The 20,314-nt window shown below is 31.8% G+C and overlaps 1 protein-coding gene across 1 annotated transcript; it reads left to right on the plus strand.

Moving 5' to 3' along the window:
* The first annotated feature begins 15,296 nt into the window (after positions 1-15,296).
* On the plus strand, positions 15,297-16,157 carry LOC107364378 (uncharacterized). Its single transcript, XM_015931710.3, has 2 exons — positions 15,297-15,436; positions 15,502-16,157. The coding sequence occupies exons 1-2, from the start codon at positions 15,394-15,396 to the stop codon at positions 16,071-16,073; spliced, it is 615 nt and encodes a 204-aa protein (XP_015787196.2). The 5' UTR covers positions 15,297-15,393; the 3' UTR covers positions 16,074-16,157.
* Positions 16,158-20,314: the final 4,157 nt, after the last annotated feature.

Raw genomic sequence — 20,314 nt, forward strand, 5'->3', positions numbered from 1 at the left:
CATTTGCATTCACTTGTGATTTCACAAAAGTTAATGAGAATGAAAGTGAAAATTAAAGTCAAATTGAACAATTTAATAGCAAGCAAAAAAGAGAAAATAAAATTGCAAAAAAAGTTGATCAAAATGTTTTTTTTCTTTCATGAAATGCTAGAAAATGTTGTTTCCTCAGAAAATGTGAATAAAATTGGCCACAAAAATGTAATCATGGAATGAAATTCTGTATAAAATATGCAAAACTCTTTTCCCTCCCAACCAAAGTTTCAATATTTTCTCTCTTTTCAATTGCAATTTTTTTCTCTCTCAACTTTTTTTTTTCTTTTACCCCAAATTCATTTTCACTTCAAAATTTGACCCTTTTGCTTCTTCTTTTTGCTTCGATTTTTAACATTTTCTCTTCTCTCTCTCACACTGATCAAATGTGATTGAAAAGAAAAGCGAATTTTTTTTGTTCCATTTCAAACACTTTTTTCTTGCTTTCCTTTTCCATGAATTATGAAATTCAATTTGAACAAATTGAAGGTTGATTTGTTTTAACTACACATTTATTTGAATACATTTGAATGTATTATTTGAAAGCTTATTTTCAACAAGAAAAAGGTAAAACAAGTTTTGACTCGAGAGCAAAAATCATTAAGCGTTCAATGTTGACTATCATTTGGCATCTTTAGTTGGCTTTTGCTTTCATTACAATAAATGGTTATCATAAAAGATCAGCTCAATTGGGACAAAACTTTTTTTTCATTTCTCTTTTTCTTTTTCCTTCTTCTTCAGCCTTTAAAGGTAAAAATTGATCAGCAATGATATTCATCAGTTATCAGTTTGGTTCAACCATTTACACCAATCAATCATGTTGTTTGAATGGGGAATGAACAGGGAATGAAATGGAATAAAAAACAAGAGGAGAAAAAAAATGAGGTGAAATACGATTTGTAATCAACAATCATTATTCATTGTCAAAACAATTCTCATCCCAACTGAATGATTATCCAACATTTTGCTTCCTTTTTTTGGTTCATCATTTTTGATATTGTTGTTAGAGAAACAACAAAAGTAAATGTTATTGAAGGTGAATAAAAAAGTAGTTTTTTCACCTTTAATGTTACACCAACAATAAAGAAGTACATTTTCAAATACTAATCATTCATTTTCTTGCAAATTGATTCGAGATTTTTTGCTTTTTGTTTTTTTATTTTTTCATGTCACCTACGGTAAGACCATCACTAGGTGAACTAAGATGAAGATTACAATGAAGGTGGAAATGGTCTGATGGAACCCGATGAGCTTAATGCAGTCCAAGCACAACTTGGTGAATAACGACAGGTTGGTCGATTGTTGGGTTTGTTGACTTTTTAGTTAATCAATTCCGAGGGTCCTGATCTTGATGCTTTTTCATCATCACACAGAGACACTCTATCTTTGCCACTGTAGTTGAAACTTCGATTTGAAGTCTGTCCATTCTAATAAAGTAACGTAGGTAAAAGCTAATGACCTTTACGAAGATGGGAGTTGAAATAAAAGTTTTAATATTATTTCTCTCTTCATGATAATTCCAGCTATTGTATTCATTTTTCCATTTCATCCTAATCTTTCTTTTTATTAGCCAAATCAATCCGTTAATCAATTCGTTTCATTGTACCTTTTCTCATTTCAAAGGTATTAACTATCCTTAGCCTTGGCTTTTGCACACTTCTTTTACCATTACAGCTTAGTCTCAGTTTCATCTCATTTTCTTGACACTACTTACTGCTAGTGGGTCAATCTTTCACTGGCTTTGTTACACCTTCACTCATAATGCTGAGAAAAACAAGTGAATTAACTTTAATTTTGTATCCATTAACTTGTCAATGAATTTCCTCTTTTCTTTCCTCAATCTCTCTTAATTTTCTCAATTTTTCGCAATCGAAGTCAAGTGAATCATCAAAATTAAATGACTTGTTTCCTCAGCTTCACTAACTCCAAGCCCTTTGCTTTATTCATACCAGAGTCTAAACTTGAATCTTCGATAAAAAAACCAAACTAAACAGAACAACGAAAAAGCAAAAAAAAAGAACTCGAAAATAAATTTTCTATTGTCTAACTAATTGCGATTCTTCAATTATTAAAACTGATACAATTTAACTGTTCTCGAATCAACACAAATCCACAAACTATTAGGATTATTAGTTACAAAATAAACATCCACAAGCCATGAATATACGATTAAAGCAACTGGCAATTTCAGGTTAATGTTAAAAAAGAAAGAAAATAATCTTTTTTTTCACATCATGAAAATTAGTTAATACACTCGATGCAATAAAACGAAACCAAAAGTCAATTTGTTCAACTTTGGCTTCCATTTTATCGTTCAACAAACTTGTTCAAATCAAACCTCAATTGCATTTTACAATTAGAAGCAAATCTACCAAACAAAATGTAAAACAAAAATTCAAATCTGAACCGAGCAATGAAAGGCAAGGGAAAGTCAAATGTAAGCAGAATAATAAATTATCAATTTAACCCAAGTTCAACTTATTAGATTATCAAATTGAAAATGTTTCCATTTATTGACAAATTTTTCTCAACACTTTACCAAGTCTCTTGGCCAACAAAATTGTTGAAAAATTTACTTCGTTTCCCTTTTTCAGGAAGAAAAAGTAGGGAATTTGATGCATTTTCCTCATCATGACAGTTTATTTATTTACTTTACATTATATCACTTACCATGCAACAGTTATCGTCTAAATATATATTCTGATGCCATTTTCTCTGCTTTTTTCAAACAAACAACCTTTTCTCTTCTCTTCTTTGTAACCAAATAAAATTCAAGGGGAAAAAATGAACGAAAATAAGAATCAGATAATTGAATGATATTTGTTGAAGAGTTTTTTTTCCTCTTTCTTACAAACTTGCAAGTTATATCATTATCACAATTTTTTTATTGTTATTTCTACACTTTTCCATCCTTTACGTTTCAATCTTTTTCTTACTCTTTTTTTCACTCTCTTATTATTTTTATTATTACCATCATTCTTTTCCCTCCAAGGCAATCCATGAGATCTCTGTGATTCCAACATTTTCTGCCATTCAGAAGTAATATTATTTACTCTTATCTCATCAACACTCTTCATTATCACTAGCATTATCATCGTTTCGTTGCTTGAAAAAGGAAAACAGAAAGCAACTTGGAATCTATTATCTGAAACAGAGAAAAGAAGGAAAGAAAAAAGGAAGAAAAAAAAGAAAAACTTATCAACTTTCACCTCCCAGTTATAATAATGATAATAATAATAACAATAATAATAATGTTTTCTGATGAGTAAAAGTTGAAATGAAATGTAGGTCAATAAGTTATCATTATAATGGAATGCAAAAACTGAATTAGCTGGAAAACTTTAGATAAATTTACTTTCATTATTCTTACCTTGAATGGTAAAAATCCCTTTACTCTTGACAATATCAATAATAAAAAGATAAACCAAATTTCCACCCTTTTTTGCTCTACACTAGACAAAACTTGATGACTGGGAGGGAAAATTATCCAACCACAAGTCTGCGATTTTTTAATCAATTTTTCTTTTCGTCATATTTTTCCATAGAAATGGCCAAAGACTGTCCAAGCATTTCACACCTAACGATAAATTGCATAATTTAATATTCTTTTCTTCACTCTACACGGAATTGGTAACACTAGAAAATACTGATGACTGGGAGGGAAAATTATCCAACCACGAGTCTGGGAGGTTCTGTCATCATTTTTTGCTACTTTTCAAATCGAATGTTCGATCGCTATTCTTCGGGGTATTCGAGTCAATAGGTCGGACTTTTGAATGCTTACAGCTCAGCAAGTGTTCAGTCGATTCTTAGCATTTCTACTTCGATCGAATCCTTTGTATGCATTTAACAAGTAACAATAAATTCACTAATTTTGCTCCACAATTTTCTTCTTCCCTGCGGTTAGCGAAAAACTCATAACTAACTGGGAGTTTTTATTATCATGTTTTTCTTTTTCTTTTTTGTCAACTTTTCAAGTCGAAATGGTCAATCGTTATTCTGAAAGTACAAGTACAAGTAACGATAATTTGTACCAACACTAATTTTGATTTACATTTAATAACATTTTTTTCTTCGCTTGGGATTGTTAACACTAGAATTAATACAATTTTGTTTACTTATCCTACTATTTAATGTTATATCTTTATTACTTTTATATTATCATTATTATTTTTCCTTCTTCCTCACCAAACTCATTATTTAGCTCATCATTGTCATGATAACATTACATTATCATGTTTACTGCTCTTATTCATCGAGAGAGATATTCATTGTTCTTCAATTTTATCATTTTACTTGTTCCTTCCCTTTTTGCTTTCCCATAACAGCACATAAATAGTCTCAACCACTTAGATTTGTTTTCCTAATTTCATTCTCATCATTTGATCCTCTTATTACATGATATAGTATTTTTTTCTCCTTCCCTGTAATCATCTTTCCTTTAAGCTGTAAATGCCTTCAGGGTGCATTACGTTGCCATTTTTGGCCAACTTTTTCCTCTCATGATTATCTATCCGTCAGTCCATTTACCTTTTTTTTGCTCTTCGCTCTTTGACTTTACTTTTTTATTGCTTCTCCTATTTTCTTATTAGAATCAATTGAGCGCAACACTGGGAATGATAACGAAAATGATAATAAACGTTGTAAATAGCTGGGAGTGGAAAAGAAGAGTAAATGCAAAGAGAAAGAGAGAAATGATGAAGATGAGGAAAGATAGTTGAGAGCCAAAAGGAAGTGCCAAATTGGTAGTAAATAAGCATCGATAGAGCAACAAATTCATCTCTAGATTACCATGTTAAGTATCATGTGCCGTGAAAAATGATTGAAAAAGGAGCAAAAGCAAGTCGAGATAGAAAAGCAATTTTCAATAATGCAATTTTCTCAATCAAGGATTACATGAATCACAATCAATTAACATTTATACCGATATTTATCATGCTCATTAGACAAGCTCATTTAAAGTGCTCTATGAATTAACAAGGTTTACTCTGATGGAGTGAAAATTGTTGATTACAAAAGTTGCCTCCAAGGTAAAACCAATTCCAAGTAAATAATCTCTCATCTTGCAGTCGTTTAATGATACTTTGCACATTGAACCTCTCAATGATTCGCTAGCAACGAAAAATGTCAATAAATAAAGAAAAGAGCAATTTTCTTATTCTTCCACTTTCACTCCCAGTACAGCTTTTCTCATAGCGTTCAAGTTTATTTTAAATATCAGCAGACTATTGACTTAGCAAGTGACGTCGTTGGCTTCAGTGGACTTTGAATAGTCCCAATGAAATGCACATCTTACAGTTTCCTACTTTAATTGAATCATCAAAGTTGCTCAGAATAATTTTCAACTCCCAGGTGAAAGGGAGTGAAAAGTGAAATAAAAATCTCAAGAGAAAGTAGAAAATCGAAAAAAAAGAGTTGACCGAGAATTCGAATCTACCTTTACAATGAGCGACTTTTATGTTTGAATTAATATTGCATTATACTCATTATCCCATTGTTCAATGGTAATAAAGTTTAATTGAATCCTTTTTTTGCACCAAATTCAACTTGTTTTCCTTTGCCATCTTTTTCACCTCATCTTCATCTTTATTCAACCATTTTTTATCTCTTCTTTCAACCTTCAAGAATTAACTTGCACACTTGTAATTACAACTACTGTTGATGGATAATTATTGCCATTGCTTTCCCTCTCTCTCTCTCTCTCTCCTAAACATAACTCTAAAAACTCTTTGAGTCGAGAAGAAAAAAACTCATGAAAATATAATTCCAATGATAACAGGGAAGGAAATTTATTTTCATGTATATTTATGCAACCACTTTTACTGCTTTCATTCCCTGTCATTTGCCTTTCCTTAACCTTTCATATTTGCTTATGCATTTTCTGTTCATTTCAAAGACTTACAACTTTCCAACAGCAAAAGGGTGAAAACATTTGCTCTCTTCAAATGAAGACAATAATTTTAATAAGAAGAAAAGTAAATGATGAAAAGGATTAAACGTAGCAAAATAAAGGAGAAGCTTAATAATGTTAATCCATGCGATCGAGTTTTAATATCTTTAAAAACAACGGATTAACTGTTGGAACATTAAAAGAAGGGAAAAATTGAATTTTCAAACTTTTTCCAAAACTCCAAACTCCAAACCATTTCGTTCATTTTCTGATCAAATTTTGTTCCCTTTCTCCTTGATTTAGGCAACAAATTTGAGTTTCAATTAGCAAAAGGTAAATGCTCATGTTATGCACAAAACAAGAGTTAATTTGCTTTATCAATTTCCTCTCTTTGTTTTTACCAATTGAAATGTTTCGAGTTTGCTTCCTGAATCTGGGCTTGATGAAGCCAATTAAATATCATTGTAACTGTCAATTGTTTTCCTGAGCAACATTCAAACAGCTTTATCCATTCTCACCTTTTGTGAAACCAATTACAGATTTGACTTCCTTTCTGCTCCTTTTGTTTTCCTCTTTTTATCGTCCTCATCATTGCGCCTTTTCTCGTCCATCGTTCATCTTCTTTTCCTTTTTGTCTCTCTTTCATTGTCAACAATTTTCACAGACAGTTCTTCTTGTTTGACCCTAATTCAGTATTGACTTGAGATTTGTTCATTTTATTGTTAATCTGTGAAACAGGGAAAAAGTGACTGAACGAAGCTCAACCAAAGGTTTAACCTTTAAGGAAGAAGGCAAAATGGCAAAAAATACTAAATATTGTCAACATTGAAAGGGATTCAAGATTAACAGATTCACATGTAAGGTTTAGTTTTGCCGTTGATTTCACTTTTTGTTTTCATAATCATGTATTAAAGCTTGTTTATCCTTGAGAACAAGATTCAATGTTGAATCAAAGTTGACCAGAAAACTGGTTCAACTGGGATTGAATGCTTCAACTGAAGCAATTGAATGAGAAAGGGTTAAACGTTGTCTTTCAAATGTCATTGGAAATGAAAAATTTTGCTTCAGAGGTAAAAGACAGATTTTGATGTTTCTAAATCAATTTTCAGTCGAGATTCAAGTTAATCTCATTTCTTTTCTTCTCATCAATTTTCTCTCTCTCTTTCCCAATAAGATGGTTTATCATGTTTGATTATCGTGTATCATGCATGCTACTGACAAGAACAGAAAATTTATCAATTGATCAACTTGAATCATCAACTTTCGTTTTTACTCATTTTTCCATTTTCTACTCGATTCCTTGTTCATCTCATCACGTACACAATATTGTTGGTTTATCAACGAGTCGAGTTAGTTTTCGATTCTCTAGACACTTTCATTTTTCCAGATTCCAATTCTGCTAATTGATCAATTTTTTCCTGATTACAGTGAATTCCGACTTATTTTGACAAAAAAATCAGCGCCATCTAGATGAAATCAGTTGGCAACTAAGAGATCGCAATATTTTGTCGTCGAATTTTTGATCTTTTTTATCGATGATAATTGTTTATTTGTGAGTTTTCACTCAAGAGAGGATGAACTAATCATAATCAGTCTTAAATAGACAATCAATCGATAAGTTCTTTGATCATTGCAGCGAAATTCCAACTAAAAAAACGCAAGATGGCGCTGATTTTTTTGTCAAAATAAGTCGGAATTCACTGTAACCGTCACTTTCAAGGTCAAAACTTGCAGCTCAATTAAGAGATGAAAAATTGAATAATTTGGAGTAAAAAAGATTTACTTTTTTTTTGGTTAAAAAACAAAATGTTTATTGTAATAATGTTCATGTCAACCTCCAACTTTGACTTTGACAGAATTTTCATTTGCCTTCTTCTTTCAACTAAATCTCTATTTATTTCCATTGTTATTCATTCCATTCAAGTTCAATGTTCTTAACATGAAAAACTTTTGAAACTTTTTGCCTTTCATTGGAAAATGTAGGAAATGAGGAAAAAAGAAAAATTTGTTTTCATTTTTGCCTTTCTTTAAATTTTTCATTTTTTCCCTCTTCTTCTACACTGTATATTTATCTATTTACCAACAATTTAGTTTCACTTTATTTGGACCTAATCCACAGGAGATTTTTTCATTCCCGAACAAAATTCACTTTTTTTATTTATTTTATTTCCAAGTCAATCTCGATATTTTACCCAAACTTACATTTTACTTTTAGCCAACTTCAATCTTTTCCATGTTACAATTTTATCCTTTTCATCATCATCATCATCATATGTTTCCATTTCATTTGGCAATTTTTTTAATCGAATCTGTATTACACACGATTGCTTCTCCATGTGAGTTTTGCAATTTTCATCAAAATAATCACTTTAAATGACTCTTTTTAAGTAAACTATTGAAAGGAAGTAGAATGAAAAAGTTGCATTTTTGTTGAAAATTATGTGTCTCTGACTTGTCTTTACTGGAAATAAAGTTGAAACCTTTGAACAAGTTTCAAGTTTCATCGAGTTTGTACACTTCCAACGAGCATAGAAAAACTTGATTGCAAGCAACTAAAGGTAACTAATGGTGGCTAATGTAAACGTGAAAACCTTTGAATTTAATTATCTTGCCCCTCCAAAAAGAGCTCAATTTTTCTCTTTAATCATGATTCTTCAATTTATTGATTCATCAGCGAAACAAATGAAATAAATTATCAAGCAAAATGGTGATCATCAGAAAAATGAGTGAAATTTATCTTTTGATGAAGAAGATAGAAACTAAGGAAATGTACTCAAAGTTGGATTCTTGGATGAAAACTCAGAGGAAACTGCAGTGGTCGTATTACAGACATGCAAATCGATAGTCTTCATCAGCTTAAGCTTGTCTATCAGAGGTAAGATTAAACTAATCTTTTCATCTCATTAAAGATTCATCTCAAACCATCTACATTACCATGTAATGAAAAACCCAAAAAAGCATGAAGACAATGGAATAAATGTGAATAAAGAGTTTCGACTGAGTCCGAGTTTGATTGAAATGCGAGAAGTCGCTGAAATTTTCTATTTCTTCCTTTCAGTTCTTAAAACTTTGCGGTACCTACAAAGTCAGTTATGCAGCTGCATTTCTTTTTTCAATTCTTAAACCCGCTTCAATTGAGGGTCATCAATATATTAAATAAATTAAATAAATATATTAATAAATATACAGCTGCGAAAATGGAGTTAGACCTCGATACCATATCTTTGGCGCATTGTTTGGTATCCAAGCATATCGATAGTATATTTTCTTAGATAAATTAAGCACAATCAACATCGATTCAATGCTTTGACCAATAAGTCTTGATTTGATGTTGATTAGCAAAAATCTATCTCAAAAAATCTACAATCGATATGCTTAGATACCAAACAGTGCGCCAAAGATATGGTATCGAGGTCTAACTTCATTTTCGCAGCTGTATAAAAAGCAAGAAATGGAAAGAAGGGAAAACTTAACTAAAACTAAAAGGTAATGTTGTGAAACTTTTTGTCTTGTGTTTTTGATAATCGAGTTAAGAATAAATTACTCCATTGCAATTTCCCCTAACCCAGATACAGTAGTTCTCCCTTGCCCTTATTTTCGCACCAAGTCCAATGATCTTGCGACTTTTTATCTACCACAGCTTATCCAACCCGTCTGATGGGTACATCTACATTCATCAAGGTTGGTTTTTCGTCCCAGTAAATATATTTCACGTCCACCCAACAAAGTCTTCCCACCAACAAGCGATTTACTTCTGCAATGAGTGTTGACAGTGTCTCTGACTAAGTGGCTACGATAAATTTTTGAATTTTTTTATGTAAGCCGGGTACTTTATGGTGTTTGTAAGCAGCAAAAGTTTAGTACTTTCAGAAGTAACTAAATGATTGTTGCATATAGCCTCCATAAGACAATCTTACGGTTTTGATGACCTGGATGGCTATCGTAATGCTGATGGTCATGGCAATAATGAGGAAAATAGAGATGAAAATGATGACAATGGCCATGTTAATATAAGATTCACACTTACGGAGTTAATCTAACGAATCTGGTGCTGATAACGAGGGCAGCATCAACTCTAACTACGTCTATGATAATATCGATTGCGCTGTCAAGCACTAACGATCATCATGGACTTAGTTCCATGATCATGATTATGATAACAAAATTTAATTAAAAACAATAATGCTTTCTCTACATCGTTTTCTTTCACTGTTTCCTTTTCGTCTTTTATCTCAAAGCATTAGATGGATTTCGTTCTTGACGGACACCAGGATGTTTCATGTCGATAACGGTGCTGAAAATATCAGCGAAAACAATATGAAATCCAGCATAGTCTTTTTCTCTCTTTCGCTAATTCAATTTGTAATTTACAAGCCCATTTATATTCAGCATGAAATTGCTTGTTGGCATTCAGATATTTGCATCGAAGTATTACATAACAGAAGCAAGAACTTCAAATGCCCCTCAAGGTCAGAATCAAAATTTTAAAATAATTAAAGTCTAGGCAACACTCCGCAACAAGTTATAAACATTCTATACAAGTCATAACTCAGTTGATTCAGAATCTAAGTTGTTTACCGAAAGGAGATTGTCAAAATGGCTAAGCTGATCAATCAGTTTAAGATTGGTTGGGTTGGAGTTTTTGGGTTCGCTTCCGTTCCCGTTTTGTGGAGGAGGAGCATCTATACTACGAAAGCACGTAATAGCAAGCAACCCTAAACTTGCAGATTATTTTACCAGGCCAAATTTTTAAATTCCTAAATGAAATTTTTCGATGTGAAATCGTAGAAAATCGTATTAAATGGAACCTAGAAAATTTCTCAATTTATTCATGATTTCTAAAATGAAACAACTGGCAGAAAAGGAAAGGAAAATTTGAGTTCGCCAAAAGTATGAAACAAAATTTACTTACAAGCAAATAATTTGCTGACTTTTGGTAGTCTCAAACTCATTTATTCATCCATCCTTGAGCACTTTCTTGAGTGAATATTTCTTCTTTAGCATTTAAACACTTCCTCAACAACAAAAAGAATTCATGTTAAATGAGTTAAAATAATGTTAATTTTTTTGTTTTTTCCCTTTCTCTTCTCTCTTACTTTCTTCACTCATTTCTTACTTTCGGTCATTACCCGGCGTAATAATAAAAAATTCTTGACTATTTTCATTTCTTTGCATTATCCGTTAACCACCAACTAAACTGCCATCAAGATTGGCCATGGAAGTACCATTTTTACCATATAATAAAAACATTCAAAGCAAAGAATACATTCAATTTAACTCATTTGACTCTCTTCGCGTCTTTTTGTTAATCAAACCCAAATATTAATGAATGAATTTTTGCGACGATTTCTGATGCTTCATTTGATGCATTCATGATTTTCATGATGCTTAAGCTATCCATCAATCTTTCGTCTCTTAATAAATCAAGATAATTGTTTTGCTTTTTCATTTTTCTTTACAAACTTGCTTTTGCCTGCTTCATCCTCATCATGTTGAAGCCTCAAACTCAATTGGTAATTGCCTCAAGTGATTAATGATAAAAGCTGATCTTATTTACTGTAAATATTAGCAAAGTTTCAAAGTCACTGTCCATCAACTGCAAGATCAGTAAATTTCAATGTTTAACTTCCAAATTGTCGAGTTCGTTTACTCGATTAATTGCAAATAGTCTTTCATGGCGACACTTGATGTTCCTTCAAATTAACCCTCAAACTGAGAATTTCATTTCTCAGAAAAGTTCGATTCTTCTCAGCTCATTTCACTTTTAATTGTCCAACAAATCTAACAGAATATATTCACATGGACTGCATCATAAATGTCTCACAATGGAAGCAAGATAAATCACTGAAATCGAGTCTAATTGATCTTCAGTAAATAAACTATGAAATTAAATTATGATCGTCGAGAGATCTTTTCATTTCAAGATAAAGTGAATGTTCAATTCTCAATATTTATTGCGCCCCAGTTTCTTTAGCAAATCGCCAGTCAAAGATATTTTTATCTCTCTTCTGAAGTTTTATTAAATTTTAAAATTATCTTGAGGCCTTCCATTTATTCAACCAATTTATTTACCTATGAAAATGATGGTTGAAAACAGTTGGAATCTGATCATGTTTTTGTAACATTGAATAGTGTTGAACAAGAGGGTGAAATAGGAAGAGTAAAAGTAGTTCAACTTGAGGCAAAAAACCAAGAAATATTATTTATAATCATTTTATTGGATGACATTGAACAGAACAGTTTCATGTGAAGGAAAAAAATTTAATTATTGACACACCCAATTGTGTTTACTATTTCTTTTTTTCTTCTCTCATATTATTCAATAGCAACATGAATGATAAAAAATAATAATAGCGAGCAAAACTGGGAAGGTAAAGAAGAGTTTTTAACACTATAATTGGTTATATTGAGTATGAGATGGAACCAATTTCCAATTGAATGAGGAAAAGGAAAACTTGAAAGTAAACCCTGAAGGTACAATTTTCTGGTTCACTTTGTAGTTTCGAGTGAAAATCAAAAGCAAAATTGTTTGGGAATCAAGTTATTTCGTCGAAAGGAATTGAACACAGCGACAACAACAGAATCTGCCAAAATTGAAAATAAAGTTCAACTCATGGAATCCAAAAACTTTCATTTCATCTTCAGGATAAAAGCTCAACATTCAGTCTTTGCTTAGATAACCATTCCAATCTTTTCCATGTTAATTTTCCTTCGAAATTTCTTTCCATGGCTAGTTCAATGTCAATTCTTCTTTCGAATCCGATTTCTACTCTTCAGTTTCTCTGATTTTAGTTCCAAAGTTTGCTACGAAAAACATCGAGAAACTCCAGAAATGATTTGTTCATTGAAAGATATTATTGAACAGTTTAATTTTCGATTATTAGCTTGAAAGCGATGATTTTGATGCTTCGAATGACGAAATCCAGAACGTAAAATTGCTGATAAACATTGAAATTTTGAGAAAAGTCAACTTGACCAAAAAATAAAAAAGAATTGATTTTGATGAAATTTTAAACTTTTCATTTTCCATGATTTATTCAGAAATGCAAGTTGAAAGTGCCTTTCATCGAAAAGTTGAGCAACCTTTTGTTCACTCGTCATTTCACTAATGACACCAATGATGATAATGGGCAAAAGAAAATGTTGAAAATTGATGGACGTAAAAGACTGTGAAAATGGCCTTATTTATCGATTCAACTTTTGTCTTTCATCTCATGCCATTTGATCAGATATTGACAATTGTCAAATCATCAGATTACCCACAGAAGCAAGCAGTGAAAAAAGAAGACGAAAAAAAAAGGTTGCCAGAAAAAAGCAGAAGAAGAAGAAAGTAGAAAAAAGGAAAAGAAAAAAATGCATAATAATAATGATCTGAATAAAGATTGGCAAACATGGATTCAGTTCATTTACTTGAGGCCTTTTTGCTTTTGTTTTTAATACCATGTAAAGAAAGAGGACTTGACTTGCTTCCCTTCAACCTTACCCTGTCTCCTGATTCCCTTTTTATCCGCCTTCTCATATTCATCATCATCCTTTCATCAGCCATCTCATACCAAAGGGTGGAGGCTTTTTACCTCACTATTCACTCACTCACTTTGCCTTTACTTGAACGCATCTGATGACACCATGATATTCATTTGATCTCACGCCCTGCAATGAAATATTAGACTTTTTTCCAAGATTATTTCTCTTCTTCTTCTCTTCCTTAAAAGTATTACGAACTACAAGAAAAAGAGCAAAAATGAAGAGAGAAAAGACGAAGCAAAAAAGTTCTCTACGATAAAGAAGCCAAAAGTTCGACTTATGCATTTTCTTGTCTATAACTTATCCAGTCCTTTATTTACATCATTATTTTTGATATTTTTTCACTCCCAGCACCAGACTGCAACTTTTTGTTTCATTTTTTGCTTCTTCTTCTGTCTTTGCTTTTCGATTCTTCTTCTTCTTTTCCATGTAAATTGGTGAATAGTGATTTTCAGTTGGGTCATCAGCAAGATCATCATCAACCTGATCATCAACAACACCATCATCGACAACAACAGCTTCATTGTTTGTGATTGTTAAAATGATAAAGTGTTTTGCAATGGAAAGAGAAAGGAAAAAGGGCAAAATGCGATTCTTTGAAAAAAAAGTAGAGCAATCCTTGATCGTTATTATTCTGGACAAAGAAAAGTTTCCCTTTTTTTTGTGCCTCAATAATGCATTATTATTATTTGCATCCATAGATGTCGAGGTCAAGGAATGAATATTGATAGATGATAATCTTGGAAATGATTGATTTTGCAGAGTTGAACAGCTCAAAGGAAAAGTCCAAAAGTTGCATTAATAAACTGGTTTATAATCACTTTTTTCGTGTTATTATTATTCGTTCAACCTCCATAATTATTCAATGGCAATTTAATTATCTTTATTGTTATCTGTGACTTTGTTTGCTCTTTTGGTTTCATCATTTTACCATTCAACTTTTTTCTCCTCTCTTCATGGGATTCAAGTTTGATTTGTTTGCTTTCTTCTTCTTCTTCTTCCCTGTCTCTTCCCTGGTATATTTTATTTACTTCATTGATTGTTCATTTCTACCGATTCTTTCTCTCTCTCTTCATTCAAACGCTTTTTTAGTTTTTGTGTTAAATTGGCTGGTAAAAGATTAGAGATTATTATTGAGGCTGGGAATGGAAAACGAGAAAAAAAGCAAATAATGAGAAGAAGAAGAAGAAGAAGCGATAAGAATATCAAACAATCAGTTATTGAGCAATTAACGATTTAATCAATTAACTGACAAGTTGATTTAGGATGAGAGTTGATTGGTAAAGTGAAAAACAAACGGATAACAACCAGAAGAAAAAAGAAGAAGCAAAAGGCAAACAAAAAAGGCAATTGATGAGACTGAATGAGTGAAAAATGTTAACATGAACTGCTAATGAACTGGAAAGCAAAACTTTTCTGCATTTTTTTCCTTCTTCTTCTCATCAATCTAATAGAATATAAAGTTGTAAAAGTTTTTAAAGGTTGAGCTTTTGTTTTGCTTTTCGCTTAAATTTGGTAAAACAATTTATTCTCACAGCTTTACTCATGGAATCCATTTCAGGCAAAAAGTAAATGAGACAAAAAATTGAATCCAAGTTTACATTTTAAATTTTCAAATCATTTCGATTTTCAATGTAAATAGAACATGTTTTCTCGCATAATTGGACCGTTTACTCAATGTTTGATTCGTTTGGGCCAAAAGATTGAAATATCAAGAGAATCGATCGAAAAAGTGATTCTCCATGAAATTTTTCAAATTTATGTTCAAGAACAATTCTATTCAATTGGGTCAAACATTGCGCCGAAAAATATCGCTTCATAGCAACGAAGATCAGCTGATGGACTGATAAAGTTGATCTTAACGGTAAAGTAATTTTGCTCATTTAGTTATTGTTTTTATTAAATTTTATTTTTTTAACATTCTTTCAATTTATGAAATGAACTAAACCATGTTTCCCTTAGTTGGATCAGCGTTATATTTCATGTTTAATGGTGAGTTTGTTTGAGTGAATTTTACTGACTTTTAATTAAAACGATTTCTATTTCTTGTCTCCCAGTCCCAGGCACAGTTTTTGCGTCAAACTCCATTTATAGTAGCAGAAAGTTTTTTGAAAAGTACAAGAAATATTGTAAAGTGAAAATGCCGAGCCATTGTGATGATTCGATTTCACTCGAAAAGATGATTCAAAAGGAAACACTCGAAACTGAATACACTTTAGAACCAGAACTGTTAGTTAGCCATGAGGATAAAGGTAAAAATAGAGGTAAAAAGTCAAAAAAGGCGATAGCAGCGGAAAGGATTGCAAGAACTGCTGTGGTTTATGAGTGCGTCTATTGTGGTCGCTTGATGGACAGCTTATATTATTTAAAATTCCATGTTATCGGTCAAAGGCGGTCAATATATAAAGGATACTATGTTCTAAGAATAGATTGTCCGAAAAGATTGCAAATGGATGGACTATCGTACAACAAGAAACTAATACCCATTTCATGTCCACCTCCTAAAATTAAAGTTTGGGCAAATATTATTTGTCAAGATCCAAGAGTTGTCGACGCAGAAGGTTATTTTCCTGTTCCAATTGAGATTGCATCTGAATGGGAACAATTTTATTCACAATACATGATTTGAAAATCGAATCAAATTTTTCATGTTTATTTTTGTGATCATTTACTTTATGCAATAAAAAATCCCAAGTAAAGAAAATTTTGAAAATGGTCAAAAACTTTGTGTGCTGTAAATCTTCAACTTATCTTTGGTTTTAAATCTTGTCTTGTATAGAGCGACAAGAGTAAATTGATTCCGATGGAAAAATTTTCTATCTTGAAGTGTCATTGGAATAGGTGTCTGTGTTGAACGCGAAAATGCATTCATAAAGAAAGTGACACTTCAAAGCGATGTTTTCGTTCATTTTTACTATCAATTGTTTTCTTCTTTTGCCCATCAAAATACAAATCGCGAAGCAAAAGTTATTCAAGTGAAAGGAGAAGTTGAGGAAAAAAAGTTTCCAATCATTTCTACTTTTCTCAGCATAACATCATCTTGTTCATCATTTTGATTCCATCAAGATTGCCGTTGCTATCTTCATCATCATAATCATTATTTTTGCTTTTATCATTGGAAAATCGAAATTGATGATTTTCATTTTTTCTCCTCAGAGATAAACTTTACCATTTTATGCAAGAGTGAAAAATAGTTGGAAATGTTTCCCTTCTTTACTCTGGTTTATGTTTATCAAATGCTGAATACAGTATCTGATAGAAGCGAATGGAATAACGAAAAAGAAAAAACGAAAACTTTGAGAAGACTTTTTTTTGTTTCATTTCCAAAACAAAACACAATTTATGTATCATCAAGGTACTACTTTGTTAGCCTACTGAATGTGAGGGCGTTTTTCTTGGTCTTTGTGATGCTTCCATCCATTTGGGAGTTGAATAGTTGATAGCAATAACTTTGAGAGTAAAATGAGTAAAGAAAAGGATAGAAAGTAGAGACAAAAAAGATTTATTTTTATTATAAAAGGTGACACGAATTTTACTTTTCCCAATCTTATTCTTGTTTCTACACTTTTTCATACAAATTGATCTGCACTGAAAGATTCACAGGATAAGAAGAGTACAAATATCATTCAAAAGAGTCGATTTTCATTGCCCTTTCATTAAAAAAGTTCAAACACTATTATTCTAACCATGCTGAACAGTGATCAAATTCACCATCAAAGCTACTAAAACTTGAATCGATAGCTCAAGCGTCACTGGATCGAATACCATCATTAGAACTCTATCGAACCAAAAAATTAAAATCGGTTTTGATGGTTTTACCATCAGTTAGTAAACCCAACCTGACTCAATGAGCCTCAACCTAGAAGAGCGACCCTTCAAGATTAACTTTTAGATCTCAAGCAGCTACCAATCTCGATACTCTTCAAGTTTCATTATTGATAAATGATAATCTATTTATCATCAAAACTGGAAACTTCAATAATCTCGAGTTGACTAATTAATCATTTGATTTTTGAACTTTGATTTTACAAAGAATTGAATATTTGAATGACTCGATTCCTCTTTAATCTTTATCAACTTTGTACTTAGTTTTTTGTCTATTCTCATCTCACCCATTATTTCGTTGTTTTCCTGAGGTTTGTGTTTTTTTTCTTGTTCACTTGTATTTCATTTTGCTTTCACCTCAAAAGTTGTAATAATGTTTTGTATTAAATCAAGTGTGGTAAGAATGTATTAGAAAAGTTGTTTTCATCTCATCTTTCGCCTTTACTCTTTACTGCAAATTACAAGTTTACTGTTACTTTGCTTTCCTCTTACAGATGCACATCACGCTTATTGAGAAGTGTGTTATAGTAATGGGTGTTGAAGATGCTCATCATCACTGAATTTCATGGTGAATTTTGGGTGAGCAAAGAATAAAACAGAACAGAAAAAAAAGAAAAGAAACTTTTACCTTCAAGGCTCAACATTTTCCATCTTCTTTCCTCTTTTCCCTTCTACTTCTGTATCTTTATCAAATTTTTTACATTTACTCTCTTCTCCTCTTTCCACTGTTTTTACCCTTCAGGCTTGTTCATGAAGAAGACAAAAAATTCAATATTTCTCACCTTTTCCAAGGTGTGCAAATTGAAGGGAAACTATTGCTTATCAAGATGAGCTTTTCCAGAAAATGGAAAAAAGAGAAAAGTAGAAAAATTTCAATTTCTCACTTTTTTTACCGGAAACTTGGAAGCAAAATAAAAACAATTTTCCAATTGAGTTTAGTCTTTTCAACACAAATCAATACTCGATATAAAATGATCATTTGTTTGTTGAACAAATATTGTAATTGTAAAGACGAAAAGAATCAATCGCTTTTTTTGGTTCCTTTCATTCAATTCTTTCATGTTTTTCCATGTAATAAATTATAATTGAAACAATATGTAATCAAGTTGACATTTGATAAAGCAAAAAGGATTATGTTTGTGTTTTTGTTTCAATCATTGATGATGATCATGATCATTATCTTTATGATGCTCAAGATTCTCATGTAACTATTTTTGTTTCCATTCTCAGTGGGAATAAACTTTGCTACTATTGAATCCAATCAATCAGTATTTGTCAGGGTAAATTGTATTGAACCAGAGTTTAGTTAAAGTTGCCACCAAAACATGTACCAAACTCAAGTGGTACAAGCCTCAGGTAAAAGGATGAAAAGGAAGAGGAAGGCGAAGAAGAAGAAGAAGAAGAGGAAAAAAAGTGAAATCAAACAAGAGCTAATTTAAGTGAAATGATGGTCAACAATTGAGAGACTAAAGATGAAGATAATGAGGAATATCAATTGTTGGATCATCATGAACATCAAGTGTAAAATGAACAGAATGAAGAGTGAAAATAAACAGGAGAAAGGAAATGGAGGGAAAAAACGAAGAGAAAAGATGATCGATGCTGGGCAATGGACATTGGGATTGGAATTGAGAAACTGACCAATTGGATGAGATGATAAATGAATGGGTAAAAAGGCTGATTGATAAAGTGAAGGGATAAAAAGGAAACTTTTGACATGAAATTTCATCTTCTTCTTCTTCTTCGTCTTCTTAAATCGATGTAACAATAAACACTGAATGTTGCTGTTGCTTTGAAGGGAATCAGTTGATGGCGATCATGATGATGGCTCGTAAGATGAAAATGAAAATGATAAATTGAGCATGACTTGAGTAGTACTAAAGATTGGAGCAGTTTCAAGTTATCACGCGATCTACAGTCAGTATACATTTGGATTTTCATTTTTACTCAACTCTTTTTACCATGATAATGTGAAGCTTTCCAGGCCAGGCTTATCCTCTTCCATTTCATTTTATCATTCATTTCCATCTCAACCTTTGGTCTTGTCTTTCAACTTTGGGTTTCGTTTTGCGAAATGTCCAATAATTGTCCTTTTTCATTCTCATCTCGACTTTCATTTTTATATACTTTTCCGTATTTCATTTCACAAATCATTGACCTCAATTTTCATGATAATATTTCTTGCAGAAATGCATTCCTTGGAAATGGTTGCACTGGAAACTGGTCACTGGTTGAAAGATTAAAGATATTTCATGAAAATCTGGCTTTACTTTTCATTTCGATTCTCATTTTTTTAAAGGTAAATCTCGAGACTAGAAGCTTCATTTGGTTTGACAAAAGATTTGGTGAAATTGGAGACAGTTAAGGCAACATTTTCCATATCATTTCTTGTTGGAATTGAATTTGGCATTTAATTAATTTTAAGTTAAAATTGTTCAACTTTCCCTAATGACATACTTGATTTAATTGTAAACAAGTCTCGTTAAAAAACGGCAGTTGATGCCTTTCGGGCTTGAGTAACTTTCGCTGTCATTTATTGAACATTTTTTTCAATAAATGTTGAGTTAAATTTGGGTTAAACTCTTGAATGGTGAAAAAGGGAGGATTTTTGTTGCTCTTTGCTGTTCAAGTAAAATCATGAGTTTGTCTCATCAAACTTGACAGTCAATGTTTTGCTTGGTGAGTTTATGCGTGCTGACACAAAACTTGATACACAGGGCTTACATCTTAAAGAGGACAGCTTTCATGATCGAAGAGGTTGGAAAGATGATCACAGGAATGGGTTTACTCTTCAGTTTATCAATTATTTAGTAAAGAAATTATGGTTAATTAGATTTTTGCCTGTGAATAAATGTGTCCAAAGAGAGGAGAGCAAATGTTCTGAATAGATTAATGTTGCCTGTGTTCAGGGATCATTATTTTTCCCCTTTCATCTCTTCTCATGATTTAGGTTCATTTTTTTATCTTCTTCTTCTTCTTCTACTCATCAAATGATGATGTTTCAACCGTTTCATGGTTTGGTTAGATTAGGTTGGATTAAGTTGG

This window comes from Tetranychus urticae, chromosome 1, assembly GCF_039701765.1.
Source record: "Tetranychus urticae isolate SD_2017Ah chromosome 1, NJAU_TeUrti_SD_1.0, whole genome shotgun sequence".
NCBI lineage: Eukaryota > Metazoa > Arthropoda > Arachnida > Trombidiformes > Tetranychidae > Tetranychus > Tetranychus urticae.

Coding starts and splice junctions, on each gene's coding strand:
- LOC107364378 (XM_015931710.3), top strand. CDS start 15,394: ATGTTTCCCTTAGTTGGATCAGCGTTATATTTCATGTTTAATG. Junction 15,437..15,501: donor GTTATATTTCATGTTTAATG/GTGAGTTTGTTT, acceptor CTTGTCTCCCAG/TCCCAGGCACAGTTTTTGCG.